General features: G+C 48.3%; 1 protein-coding gene across 1 annotated transcript in view; it reads left to right on the forward strand.

Moving 5' to 3' along the window:
• The window catches only part of LOC119953538, a 298,044-nt gene that overhangs the window by 88,795 nt on the left and 194,849 nt on the right, over positions 1-14,400 (forward strand). Inside the window, exons 2-3 of the mRNA XM_038777951.1 lie at positions 3,015-5,006; positions 12,703-12,856. Of these exons, the coding sequence (XP_038633879.1) occupies positions 3,073-5,006; positions 12,703-12,856 (2,088 nt within the window). The 5' untranslated portion in view covers positions 3,015-3,072. The remainder of the gene's footprint in view (positions 1-3,014; positions 5,007-12,702; positions 12,857-14,400) is intronic.

Genomic DNA, 14,400 nt, shown 5'->3' on the forward strand with positions numbered 1-14,400 from the left:
TTAGCCATGTCTTTCACGTCTGTATTCAACAACAAAATGGGCCTATCCGATCCCCTGCTCCGGGATTAGTGTGATTGACACCCGTGTCAGTGTCTCTGGCAGCTCCCTCTTCTCCAAAGCCTCATTGAACAGCCCAAAAAAAGTGGTGCCAACTCTACTACAAATGCCTCATAAAACTCTGCAGGAAGCCGTCTGGCCCTGGCGCCTTCCCCGACTTCTTCCCCCTAGTACTGTTACCTCCTTCAGAGACAGCGGCTCCTCTAATACCTGCCTCCTCTCTTCCTCCAACCTTGGAAGCTCCAACCCATCTAAAAACTGTCCCATGTCTCCTTCCTCATCACCTGGCTCGGCCCTGTACAGCTCATAATACTCCCTGAACCCCTCATTTATCCTCCTGCAGCTCTGACACTATCTTCCCCTTCTCTGTTCGCACCTTAAAAGTTCCCTGGGTGCAGCCTGCCTCCGTAGTTGGTGGCCAGCATACAGCGTGCCTTCTCTCGGTATTCATATTGCACCCTCCATAGCTGCCCCATTGCCCTTCCCGTCGTCAACCTATCGAACTGCTCCTGCAACGTCTTCCTCGCCACCAATAGCTGTTTACTGGGAGCCCCGAGTATCTCCTATCTGCCTCGACTATCTCGCCCAGCAACCGTCCATGCCCATCCCTCCTCCTCCTATCTCTGTGCGTCTTGAACGAGATCATCTCTCCTCGAGCCAGTGCCTTCAACGTCTCCTAGAACTCCTCCCCGTTCTGACTCAGCTCCACGTAATCCGTAATAGTCAACCTCACCTTTTCATAAAACCCCTTATCTGCCAAAAGACCTGAATCCAGCCTCCATCCCGGACTCTGCACTTTCCCAAGCTAAGCCTCACTTCCAGCCAATGCGGCGCATGATCCGAAATTACGATACCCACATACTCCGCCCCACTACCCCCATCAACACCGCTCGACTCATCACAAAGAAATTGATTCTCGAATACACCTTATTCAAGTGTGAGAAGGAGGAGTACCCCCCTCTCCCGTGTCTTAAACCTTCATGAATCAACTATTCCCATATAGTCCATAAACCCTCCCATCCTCAACCTTCCCATTGACTTGGGAATCGACCTGTCCATGTTCGGTTCCACCACACAATTAAAATCTCCACCCATAGCGGATTTTTGCAGGGGCTGGTTTAGCATCGGGGCTGGTTTAGCACAGTGGGCTAAACAGCTGGCTTGTAATGCAGAACAAGGCCAGCAGCACAGGTTCAATTCCCTTACCAGTCTCCCCGAACAGGCGCCGGAATGTGGCGAGTAGGGGCTTTTCACAGTAACTTCATTGAAGCCTACTTGTCACAATACGTGATTATAATTGGCAGACGTCATGTCGACGGTGTTAAAAACAAGGGTGGTGCCGAGTCCAGAGGTGGCGATTTTCAGAGTGTCGGAAGGTCCGGGAGTCCAGGGGGTGAGAGAGGCCGACATCTTGGCCTTTGCCTCCTTGGTAGCCCGGAGACAGATATTGTTAGCGTGGAGTGATTCAAAGCCCCGAAATTCAGCGATCTGGCTTAGTGGCATGGCTTAGTTTCTCAGATTGGAGAAAATAAAGTTCGCCCGAAGAGGGTCAATGCTAGGGTTTGTCCGGAGGTGGCAGCCATTTGTCGGCTTCGTCGGAGAAAAAACTAACTGTCAGCAGAGGTCGGGGTGGGGGGGGGGGGGGGGGGGGGGGGGGGGGTTGCTGTTAGATTATTGTTTAGAGGAGGTGGGACTTGTGAGGGAGGTGAGGGAGGGAGGTGGTCTTTCCACTATGTTTATATTTGTATTTGTAGAGTTTACTGTTATTATTATAAAATTATAAACGCCTTGATAAAATGTTTTTTTTTAAGTTAGGATTTAGGGGTGGGGGGAGTTGGGTCTGTTATTGTGGGGTTTTTGCGTGTTTTGGATCTCTCTGTTTAAAATATTAAAATTATAAATGCCTCAATAAAATATTTTCTAAAAAAGAAAAATCTCCACCCATAATCAACTGGTACGTATCTAAGTCCGGGATCTTCTTTTCCACGAACTTGTGCAACTGCACAATCACCGCCCGCGGCGGCTCCCCACTCTCTTTGCCATAAGAGATCTGTGGGCCCTGTCCACCTCTGGGGCCTTGTCCAGCCCACTCTCCTCCACCAGCCTGGCCAGCATCCTTAACACATATTTTGTGGCGCTAATTCCTTCCACACTCTCTGGCAGACCCACAATTTTCAGCTTCATCCTGGACCTGTTTTCTTGTTCCTCAACCTTCACTCTGAACAACTTGCACAGATCCCCCAAGATCCCCCACCCCCGCCTCCAGGGCCGTGATCCGATTGCTTTGGGCGGGCACTACCTTCTCCACCTCTCATATCATTGCTCCTTGTGCCTCAAGACACTTCTCTACATGGTCAGTCGATTCTCGCAGAGGTGATACTGCTCCCTCAATCCCTTCCTTTGCTGATGAAATCCATCTTTGATGAAGGCCATCAACTGCTCCATGTGGGACCTTCCAACTGGCGATGACCCTTCCGCCTCCGCTATTCTCGCAATTGTTGCAGCATCACAAGTCCCTCCAATTCCTTAGCCAGGTCTTTAACTGTTTTTTGCCGGGTCTGTTAGCCAGTAGACATGCCAATCTTGAGGAGAACCTCTCCCTCTACACCTTCTGCACACTTTCCTGCCGGAGCTACCTCACTAATGGGTATAAAGTGCCCAAACCAATGCCATCAAGCCGAAGCTGCTCTGTGTGCGACCATTCACTCCATGGCCACCACTGGAAGTCCCGTTATCGCCATTTCCTGTTGCGTGAATGAAACTGCCCATGAGTAACTGCACAATAGATCTTCCAGTCCCGGGAAAGCAGTAGCACTAAACAGTCATCACTTTTTTTAATCCAACAGATACTAGACATAGGCTTGTATTTTTGAATGTCTGTAATGTTTTAAGTTATTCTAATGTCAGCGGCCTCTTTGGAAACAACCTTATAAACAATCTTCTCCCTCTTTTTGTAGGATTCCACTCTTCACATAAGTCATGTAGCACGGTGGATGCCTAAAGTAGAAGATTGTCATGGCAACATGGGTGGAAGGGAAGCCAGCCCCAACGTCCACGAATACCTTGAGTGATGTGGATGATATTGTCAATGAGACAAGATTGCCGTGGACTCGCATAAACACTCTTTCAGGTGTAAGCAATAAAGCCCTTGAACCAACAGCTCCAGTTTCTCCCCATATATTTGATAATGAGGGCAAACTGAATTTGGGCTCAGGAACCAAACCTGGAACAGGACCAAAACCAAGACTTACTCCGAAACCATTTTCTTTGGAGAAGTTGCCAGTGCCATACACATCATTAGGGACCACACAAGCACCTACAGCTTCTAAGCCTATAAGTGTTACTTCTATGTTAACACCATTAGGGAAACATGCTATTGATACAGATGATACAAAAGCAAGATTCAGGGACACAGAGGCAAATCGTGCACCAAGTGGAATTGTGTTGTCAACATCGCCTTCCTTTGCTCAAAAGTCTTCAGTGGGGTCTGTCAGTATCAGTTGGATGAGGGCAGGCCATTGTCAGGATGGCGAAACATCGCTCGACTTGCATTCGACACTGAAACAGAGCAACGTGGCAGCTCCTTCTTCAACCACGACCTTGAGTCCTGAAAAATCAACAGAGGGAAAGAGTGAAAATTCTGAAACGAAACAAACTACTGTCATAATTATGGAAACCTCAGTCCAGAAATTAAAATCAAAGAAGTTCAGTGAAGGTCTCAAAGATATTGGGAAAGGCAGGGACAGTTCAGAGGATCCAGAGTTGCGAGGGACGATGCAACCTCTTAAGTTGTCTAAGCCATCCGTTCATTCCAGGAAATACAGCCGGAGTGCACCTCAAGGATTTGGGATGACAGACTCTGCATCATTATCAAGAGCCTCTTCATTGGGATTTTTAGGAAAATTGGACAAGATTACAGAGAAAGATAACAACAAAATAGACCAGGAAAAAGACAGTACTAAAAACCCATCCTCACTCAGGGTCCAATTAAGGAGACCGAGACCATTATCTGCTTGGCTCCCTGGGACCACAGATGTCCAGAAATCAGAGTCTCCTTCTGAAATCACCATAAAACATGATGAAAAGCCTTCTGCCCTTGGAAAACCTTGGCTAACAAAGCCCAGGCCTTTATCAATGGACCTTACAGCCAGATTTGAAGTCTCTGCTCACAAGAGAAATATTCCTCAATCAGAGGACAGTAAAGAAAATGTTCCCATCACTATTAAAGATGTTAATGCTCTGCCCTCCGATACCAGGCACGTTGCAGTAGTTGAACAGGCGGAGTCAGCAGCAGTGACAGCAAAATGCTCGTCCTCAGCTTCCCCAAATGACCATGAAGACGAGACAAATGGTTACTTTTCTGCTGCTAAAAAGACACTCGATGAAAGCCCAAAGATGGAAATCAGTGAAAAAAATGGCAGTGCGCTCACATTGTGTGCGAGAGACAATAAAGAGAAAACGACTTCCCCAGAACGAATGATTCTGTGGGAAAACAACGTTAAAAACACCAAAATCACTGCTGTTCAAGGAGAAGAAGAAAAGGAAGAAAAAATATCGACTACGTCATTAAGATCTGAAAAAGAGAAAGTGGGAACTGATCGCGGGCAACTCAAGATTTGGACAAATAAGGAGTTGGGTAAAGAATGTTCTGATCTGGATCGAACCTCTGATGTCGAAAACTCTTCTTTGGTCTCTGATGATCAAGAAAATAAAGTTTCTGGTGGGATAATCAAAAGACGCATCAGTCTCCTCCTCGTTTCTGCCAGCAGCAATGCAGCAAAAACGGATTGTTCACAGCCTGCCAATGAGACAGAAAAGATTAATGTTCCTGTCAGGCAGCGAATTAAAAGCTTTACTTCAGAAAACAGTGATACCAAGCGGGAACAACTCCTGAGCTCCCAAAGACGATCATTTCAGCCGAGACCCTTGTCGTCAGATATAACAAAAAGGTTTGTGGAGTTTTGATTCTGGAAGTTTTTGATTTTGAAGTAACTTTTTCTTTAAAAAAACATTTTTAAAAACGTATTGTAGTATTTGATCATCAACATGTATCAAAACAGGTTACTATACATAAAAACACTGGGAAACCTACATCCCAGCAATGAACTATATAATCCTCCTCCTCCTCCCCCACCGGCGACAAACTGGTCCTCGGTCTTCGTTGGCCATCCTCCTCTCCATGAGCTCCGGCTTCTCTGAAACCCCAAATGTCACCATCAAGGGGTCCAGGTCCACTAACCTGGCTAAGACCCCGAACACTCCCGCCCAGAATCTTCCACCCTAAAATGCCTCCTCAGCTGATTCCATATCTTCACCGTGGACTGAACCACCAGGCTCCCTGAATACCAACTCGGAGCCATTGGCAATACTGCCGTCACCATAGACCTCAAACTAGACCCCTTACAAGATTCCTCCTCCACCCTAACCCACTCAATCCCTTTTCCTTCCCACCATCACCGCACCTTGTCCACATTCGCCACCCAATAATAATGAAGTAAGTTCGGCAACGCCTCTGTAGCAGGGTCCTCCCCACCCTCGGAACCTTCCCCGCCCATACAAAGTCCAAAATGATCGTGTCCAATTTCCGAAAAAAGGCCTTTGGTATAAAGATCGGGAGAGCCTGAAAAATAAAAAAGAACCTCAGCAGAATATTAATTTTCACCACTTGGACCCTCCCCACCACTGTCAACTACAGTGTATCACACTTCTTCAGATCTTCCCTGGCTTCCTCCACCAGCTTTGTTAAGTTCCAGGTATGGAGCCCCGTCCATTCCCTCCCTACATGAATCCCCAAATACCTAAATCCATCCCTCGCTACCGTAAATGCCCCCCCCCCCCCCCCCCCCCCCCGAATTTGTCCATCGTCCCAACTCATTAACTGGGAAATCCTCGCTTTTCCCTACATTCAGTTTGTACCCTCAGAACCCTCCAAACTTCCCCAGCAGGCTCATAAACCTTCCCATACTCTCCAGCGGATCCGAAACACACAGCAAACAGGTCATCGGCAGAGAGCGACACTCTGTCCCCTCATAATCCCCTGCCATTCTGCCGACCCCCTGAGAGCCATCACCAATGGCTCTATGGCCACGCAAACAGAAGCGATGACAGCGGGCACCCCTGCCTCGTACCCCTGTGTAAGTCAAAGCTCTGCGAACGCATATCATTCGTCCTCACCCTTGCCTTCAGTGCCACAAACAACAACCCGCCCATGCCACAAATCTTGGTCCAAACCCTCGAACAATACCCACCACTCCACCCGATCAAATACCTTCTCTGCATCCATGGACACCACCACCTCCCGTACCAGAGCCCCTGACGGATTCATCACTACATTCAACAGCTGCCTGCCCTTCACGAAGCCTGTTTGATCTTCTGCAACCAATCACCGGGACACAATCCTCCATCCTCCCTGCCAACAACTTAGCCAATACTTGGGCAGCACGGTGGCATAGTGGTTAGCATTGCTGCCTACGGCGCTGAGGACCCGGGTTCGAATCCCGGCCCTGGGTCATTGTCCGTGTGAAGTTTGCATGTTCTCCCCGTGTCTGCGTGGGTTTCACCCCCACAATCCAAAGATGTGCAGGTTAGGTGGATTGGCCATGCTAAATTGCCCCTTAATTGGAAAAAATAATTGGGTACTCTAAAATAAAAAACAGCGAATATTTTCTCATCCGTGTTCAATGGTGATATGCGTCTATACATCCCACATTTCACCAGTCCTTCCCCTTTTTCGGGATTAGCGTGATTACTGCCTGCGTCATCATCTCCGGCAGCTCCCCCTTCTCCAGTGCTTCATTAAATGCCTCCAACAGATGTGGAGCCAGGTCCGTTGCACATTTCTTATAAAATTCCGCAGGGTACCCATCCAGCCCTGGGGCCGTCCCCGACTTCATACCCCTGATGCTACCTCCCTCAGACCCAGGGGCTCCTCCAATGCCTGCCTTTTTGCTTCCTCCGCCTGGGGAAATTCCAGCTCGTCCAGAAACTGCCCCATGTCCCCCACTTTCCCCCCGGTCCGCCTCGTACAGTCCCTGGTAGTACTCTCTAAATACCTCATTTATCTTCACCAGTCCCGACACCACATTCCCAGTCCGTCTCTGCAGTATTTCGCTGGATGCAGCCTGCCTCCACAGCTGGTGCGGCTGCATGTGGCTCACCGTCTCCCCATGCTCATTTTGCCCCACGCAGTTGCCCTACCGCCGTCCCCGTTGTCAACCTGTCAAACCGCCCCTGCAACTTTGTCCCCCTCACCAATCCCTCCATGATAGACACCCTCAAATACTCCCTCCACTATCTGTTCGCTAGACGGTCTTGTTCCTCCCTCCTTTCATTATCCGCACGAGCCGTAAGCAAAATAATTTCCCTCCAGACCGCTGCCTTCAGTGCTTCCCAAAAAATGGCCTCCGAAACCTCCCCATTCTGATTCAACGCGACATACTTCTTAATCACCACCCGTACCTTATCGCAAAATCCTCCATCCACCAACAACCCCGAGTCAAACCTCCACCCGGCCTCTGCTCCCAGCCCAATCTAAACTGAATCTCCAGCCGATGGGGCGCATGGTCCGAAATAACTATCCCCACATACTCTGCCCCCTCCACCCCAACCAAAATCACCTGACTCACTACAGTAACCCCCCCGCCGCCAGCTCCCTTGCCATTCATACCCTATCCTATCCATATGCCTACCTGGGGCTCGGCCTATCCACCCTCGGCTCTGGGACCCAGTTAAAATCATAAACCCCCCCCCCAATGATCAATTGGTGCATTGCCAATCCGGGATCGCTGCCAGCAACCCCCTCATAAAACCCACATCATCCCAATTTGGGGCATACACATTTACCAACACCACCAGCTCCCCTTCCAATACCCCACTCAGAATCACATATCTCCCACCTGAATCCCTCACCTCGTTTGCAATCACAAATCCCATTTCTTTGCTCATTAAAATCGTCACTATCCTCGATATCGAATCAAACCCCGAGTGGAAAACCTGCCCGATCCACCCCTTCCTTAGCCTAACCTGGTCCTTCACCCGGAGGTGCGTCTCCTGCGGAAAGACCCACCCCCGCTTTCAAGCTCCTGAGGTGCGTGAACACCTGCGAATTTACAACTGGCCCATTCAGATCCCGGACGTTCCACTTTAGCAGCCTTACCAGAGGCTTATGCCTCCAATCCCCTCTACCGTCCGGCATCTTCCCCACTTAATTCCAGCCCCCTTTATTCCACCTTATACCTAGCCAATCCCAGTTGCCTTTTCCTTAAAAATTGCATCCGCTCACATTCGCTTGTTTGACCATGTGCCTAACTATTGTTATGTCCAAATGAATATTCAAATTGGTATGCTCGCAACTAGACTATTCCTGTCATGGAGAAACAAGAGCACAGAATGTAATTGCTACAGTTCGCTTATCTCATCAGGGAACCGTCGGGTGTTCAATTAACAATGTGCAAGTATCATTTTTATCAGTTACCACCCCTTTTCATCAATTCTATATCTGAAGGTGACTTAAGGTGCATGAATGTGGCCCTTGGGTGACTAAACAATCATTTACTCAGCCTTTTCTTTAATGACAGCAGGACTTTGCTGTATTGGGAAATCCCAGCTGCAAATACTGGCTTTATGGCTGGTGCATTAAGTGTGTCAATGTAGTCGCAATGCAACTTTGCTGGTTAAAAAGCAAAAGTGAAAACGTATAATAATAATATAATAATCGCTTATTGTCACAAGTAGGCTTCAATGAAGTTACTGTGAAAAGCCCCTAGTCGCCACATTCCGGCACCTGTTCTGGGAGGCTGGTACGGGAATTGAACCCGCGCTGCTGGCCTTGTTCTGCATTGCAGGCCAGCTGTTTAGCCCACTGTGCTAAACCAGCCCGATTTGGCCGTACAGGTTGGTTATCTGTTGTCCGAAACCATTGCAGCCGATTGCGTTTCGAATTTCAAATAATTTTGAAAATGTATATGGGACGAGGCCTACTTACATTGCAGTAGCCTAAGCCGAGTTTATCTATAGTCTAAAGTTGATAAAATAGCTGGAAAAATAAGATATAAGACTGAATAGTAAATGCAGGATGTCTGTAATAAGTACAAACCCGTGGCACTATCATTGATGCTGCTTGTAGGTGAGGGTTCAGAGTGTCATTGTACTCTGCTGGCAGGTGTCACTGAGTGTTCTTCCAGTTATATCTGCGATGTGGAGATGCCAGCGTTGGACTGGGGTGAGCACAGTAAAAAGTCTTACAACACCAGATTAAAGTCCAACAGGTTTGTTTCAAACATGAGCTTTCGGAGCACTGCTCCTTCCTCAGGCAGTTTTATCTGCCTCAGCACATTGGCTTTTGTTTTATAAGCTTGTCTTATGATGACTTCCCACGCTAAAGGTCAGGTGTGGTCAGAGAGGATTGTGTTGGCTCAGGTCAGGGACATCCTGCGCTAAAGGTCAGGTGTGGTCAGAGAGGATTGTGTTGGCTCAGGTCAGGGACATCCTGCGCTAAAGGTCAGGTGTAGTCAGTGAGGATTGTGTTGGCTCAGGTCAGGGACATCCTGCGCTAAAGGTCAGGTGTAGTCAGTGAAGATTGTGTTGGCTCGGGTCAGGGACATCCTGCGCTAAAGGTCAGGTGTAGTCAGAGAGGATTGTGTCGGCTCGGGTCAGGGACATCCTGCGCTAAAGGTCGGGTGTAGTCAGTGAGGGTTGTGTTGGCTCGGGTCAGGGACATCCTGCGCTAAAGGTCAGGTGTAGTCAGTGAAGGTTGTGTCGGCTCGGGTCAGGGACATCCCACGCTAAAGGTCAGGTGTAGTCAGTGAAGGTTGTGTTGGCTCGGGTCAGGGACATCCTGCGCTAAAGGTCAGGTGTAGTCAGTGAAATTTGTGTCGGCTCGGGTCAGGGACATCCGGCGCTAAAGGTCAGGTGTAGTCAGTGAGGATTGTGTTGGCTCAGGTCAGGGACATCCTGCGCTAAAGGTCAGGTGTAGTCAGTGAGGATTGTGTTGGCTCAGGTCAGGGACATCCTGCGCTAAAGGTCAGGTGTAGTCAGTGAAGGTTGTGTTGGCTCGGGTCAGGGACATCCTGCACTAAAGGTCAGGTGTAGTCAGTGAGGATTGTGTTGGCTCAGGTCAGGGACATCCTGCGCTAAAGGTCAGGTGTAGTCAGTGAAGGTTGTGTTGGCTCGGGTCAGGGACATCCTGCGCTAAAGGTCAGGTGTGGTCAGAGAGGATTGTGTTGGCTCGGACCAGGGACATCCGGCGCTAAAGGTCAGGTGTAGTCAGTGAAGATCGTGTCGGCTCGGGTCAGGGACATCCTGCGCTAAAGGTCGGGTGTAGTCAGTGAAGGTTGTGTTGGCTCGGGTCAGGGACATCCTGCGCTAAAGGTCAGGTGTAGTCAGTGAAGATTGTGTTGGCTCGGGTCAGGGACATCCTGCGCTAAAGGTCGGGTGTAGTCAGTGAGGGTTGTGTTGGCTCGGGTCAGGGACATCCTGCGCTAAAGGTCAGGTGTAGTCAGTGAGGGTTGTGTCGGCTCGGGTCAGGGACATCCTGCGCTAAAGGTCGGGTGTAGTCAGTGAAGGTTGTGTTGGCTCGGGTCAGGGACATCCTGCGCTAAAGGTCAGGTGTAGTCAGTGAAGGTTGTGTTGGCTCGGGTCAGGGACATCCATGGAATCCCGACAGTGCAGAAGGTGGCCATTTGGCCCATCAAGTCTGTATCGGCCCTCTGAAAGAGCACCCCACTTAGGCCCACTCCTCCACTCCATGACCATAATCCCAACGCACCTGCACATCTTTGGACACTTAAGGGGAAATTTAGCGTGGCTAATCCATCTAACCTGCACATCTTTGTGACTGTGGGAGGAAACCGGAGGAAACCCACGCAGACACGGGGAGAACGTGAAAACTCTACATATGCAGTGACCCGAGGCTAGAATTGAACCCGGCTCCCTCGCGCTGTGGCAGCAGTGCTAACCACTGTGCCACCGTGCCACCCATTTTGTGCTAAAGGTCAGGTGCGGTCAGGGATTTTCTATGCTAAAGGTCTGGTGTAGTCAGTGAGGTTAGTGTTGGCTCAAGTCAGGGACTTCATGAGCTAAAGGACAGGTGCTGTCAGCAAGGTTCATGTCCACTTGGGTGAGGGACATCCCACGCTAAACTCTGGTGTAGTCAGTGAGGTTCATGTCAGCTCAGGGACTTGCGCACTCGAGATCTGGTGAGGTAGACCCTGTTTGTGTCAGCTCTGATCAGGGACTTGCCCACTCGAGGTCTGGTGAGGTTGCTGAGGTTTGTGTCGACTCAGGTCAGGGACTTCCTGCACTGAAGATCGGGTATAGTCAGTGAGGTTCGTGTGGGCTCGGGTCAACGTCATCATGCGCTAAAGGTCAGGTGTGGTCAGTGAGATTGGTGTTGGCTCAGGTCAGGGACATGATGCATTAAAGGTCAGGTGTGATCAGTGAGATTGGTGTTGGCTCAGGTCAGGGACATCATGCATTAAATCGTGCTGAAGATTGGGAATAGTCAGCAAGGTTCATGTCCGCTTGGGTCAGGGACTTTCCACACTAAACTCTGGTTTGGTCAGCGAGGTTCATGTCGACTCAAATCAGGGACTTGCGCATCCGAGGTTTAGTGAAGTTGGCGAGGTTTGTGTCAGTTCAGGTCAGGGACTTGCACACCCGAGGTTTAGTGAAGTGGCGAGGTTCGTGTCAATTCAGGTCAGGGACTTGGGGCAGCACGGTGGTGCAGTGGGTTAGCACTGCTGCCTCACGGCGCTGAGGTCCCAGGTTCGATGTGCAGGGTAGGTGGATTGGCCACATTAAATTGCCCCTTAATTGGAAAAAATGAATTGGGTACACTAAATTTATTTTTAAAAAGGTCAGCGACTTGCGCACTCAAAGTCTGGTGAGGCTGGCGAGATTCCTGTCGCCTCAGGTCAGGGACTTTCTGCGTTAAAGTTTGGGTGTGGTCAGTGAGGTTTGTGTCGGTTCTAGTCAGGGACACTTGTGCTAAAAGCCATGTGCGGTCAGTCAGGTTCATATTGGCTCAGGTCAGGAGAGGTTTGGTGTGGTCGTCGAGGGTTGTGTTGGCTCGGGTCAGGGACTTCATGTGCTGAAGGTCAGTGAGGTTCGTGTTGGCTCAGGTCAAGGACTGCCTGTGCTACAGGTTCGGTATGGCCTGCGAGGGTTGTGTTGGCTTGGGTTAGGGACTTCCTGTGCTAAAGTTCAGTTATGGTCAGTGAGGTTCGTGTTGGCTCAGGTCAAGGACTTCCTGTGCAAAAGGTTGGGTACGGCCAGTGAGGGTTATGTTGGCTCGGGTCAGGGATGTCCTGTGTTAAAGCTTGGGTTCATGTTGCCTTGGTCAGGGACTTCCCATGCTTAAAGGTCAGTGAGGTTCAAAAAGAATGCGGTTTTGGGATGTGTTTGCTTTTCGGATTTATGGATAAAGGATACCCAACCTGTAATAAGGCAGACAAACTAAAATATCTGATCCAGATTAATGAAAACCTTTTTCAACATTTCTGAATTAGTAATTTTTCAGTCATCAAGTAAAGATGATCCATTACGTTCTACATTGTGAAAGGCTGTTTTCTCAAGGGTAAATCTTTTCAGATTGAAAAGCACATGAAGTTGATTAATTCATGCCACCCTAAACGAACTATCCAACAGGTTTGAGACTCGAACAATTGACGATGAAGATCATCATGAGAAGCAGATGGATATGGCAGCCTCTTCATCTCCAGAACACCTGATCTTACAAGACATTAAAGAACAGGGAGGGAGGGAGAATCTAGAAAAAGAAAACAAAGATAAAATGGACATGGTAATGACTTCCATCCTTTGCAACACACTTTGGTTTTTTTTATTTAACTGTCGTCTCAAAGTAAACCTTGCTTGTGTGACTAAAACAAAAATCTTTAGGTTGGTGTAGACATTGGGTATTGATGCTGCCCATCCCTACTTTGAACAAAGAGTTTTATTTATAAGCTAAAACCATTTAGATTCGTATGAAAGCCACCATTCAGTCCCAATGAACTTTACCAACAGAACAGTGAATCGCCTGAACAACAAGCAGCCACTAACAATCCACAGAAATTTCTGCTGCTTCGCTTACCAAGATTAAAAAATGTTTCTATTAATAATCTAGTTAGGGTGAACGATGTGGTTGGTGACTAATTACTGGATCCGATTAAAGGTTAAGTCCACGAGCCTTGAAGCATGGGACAGTGCAGGCAAAGCCAATCACTTTGTAACTGCAACATAATGTTTTAGGTTTATGAAGGAAACAGCTGTTGCTCTTCTGTTTTTCATGCCGAGAATATTTATTGTTTTTTGAATCAATCATTTAAGTAATGGATGTTGCACTTTCTGAACTGCATATCATTAGTTTTGCACTTCAGATAGGAAGTGCTAATTGAATTTACGATCACAAAAAACCCTGATTGCTATATTAACAAGGCTCGGTGTGAAAAAAGGTGGGGATGTAATTGATGATGTGGTGTCAGGCATGGCTCAGTTGGTAGCCTGACCTCTGCATCAGAGGTTCTGCCTCCAAGTCCTGCTGAGCATGTAAATCTGACCTGGCACTCGCCTTACACTGTCAGATGTGCTATCTTTCAAAAGTGATTTAAACCATCTGTTCTCGCGGGTGAACGAAAAGATTCCGTGGCACTATTTCAAAGATAAGCTTGACAGTTATCTCCCAGTGTTCCGAAATTAGCCGGTCTCTGTCACATTGCCATGCCGAGTTTCCGATATTACAATAATGGCTTACTATATATTTTTAAAAGTGCATCTTTGTCTGTGAAAAGTTTCTGGAAGTTCTGAGGTTATGAAAGATACAATTTAAGCACAAACATTTCTTCAGGAAAGGTGTCTATTCCAAGCCTTTGCCCAAATACATTGGATTTCTCATATTGAGACCTTGCCACAGACGAAAGCTTGAGGGGCAACTGTCTGAATCAAGCGAGGCTGACCAGAAGACCCCTCCCACTGTCATTGACTGCCATAGGTGTATTGGAAGGATTTGCAGGTTGATGATCAACCTGTTTGGCCGTGTTGTGAACGCATCTGTGGCCATCAATCCTGGAGTGGGACTCAAAGCTGGAACCTCTGGCTGCGAGGTAGGGGCACGACCCACTGTGCCACAAGACCTCCTACCCATGGAATCAGACTTCCCTGCAAATCTCTCTATGGACAAATAATGTTCAGTTTTGGGCCTATACCTGAAACATCGTTATGTATCTAAATCTCTGAAGGACAACTGGCCCCTGTGGGAAAAATATGAAAATGGAATATTTTAATGTAATTCTCCAAACACTAATGTTAAATTGCAATATGATTGATTCATTAAAAAATTAATAGTGA

This window comes from Scyliorhinus canicula, chromosome 1, assembly GCF_902713615.1.
Source record: "Scyliorhinus canicula chromosome 1, sScyCan1.1, whole genome shotgun sequence".
NCBI classification, from domain to species: Eukaryota; Metazoa; Chordata; class Chondrichthyes; order Carcharhiniformes; family Scyliorhinidae; genus Scyliorhinus; species Scyliorhinus canicula.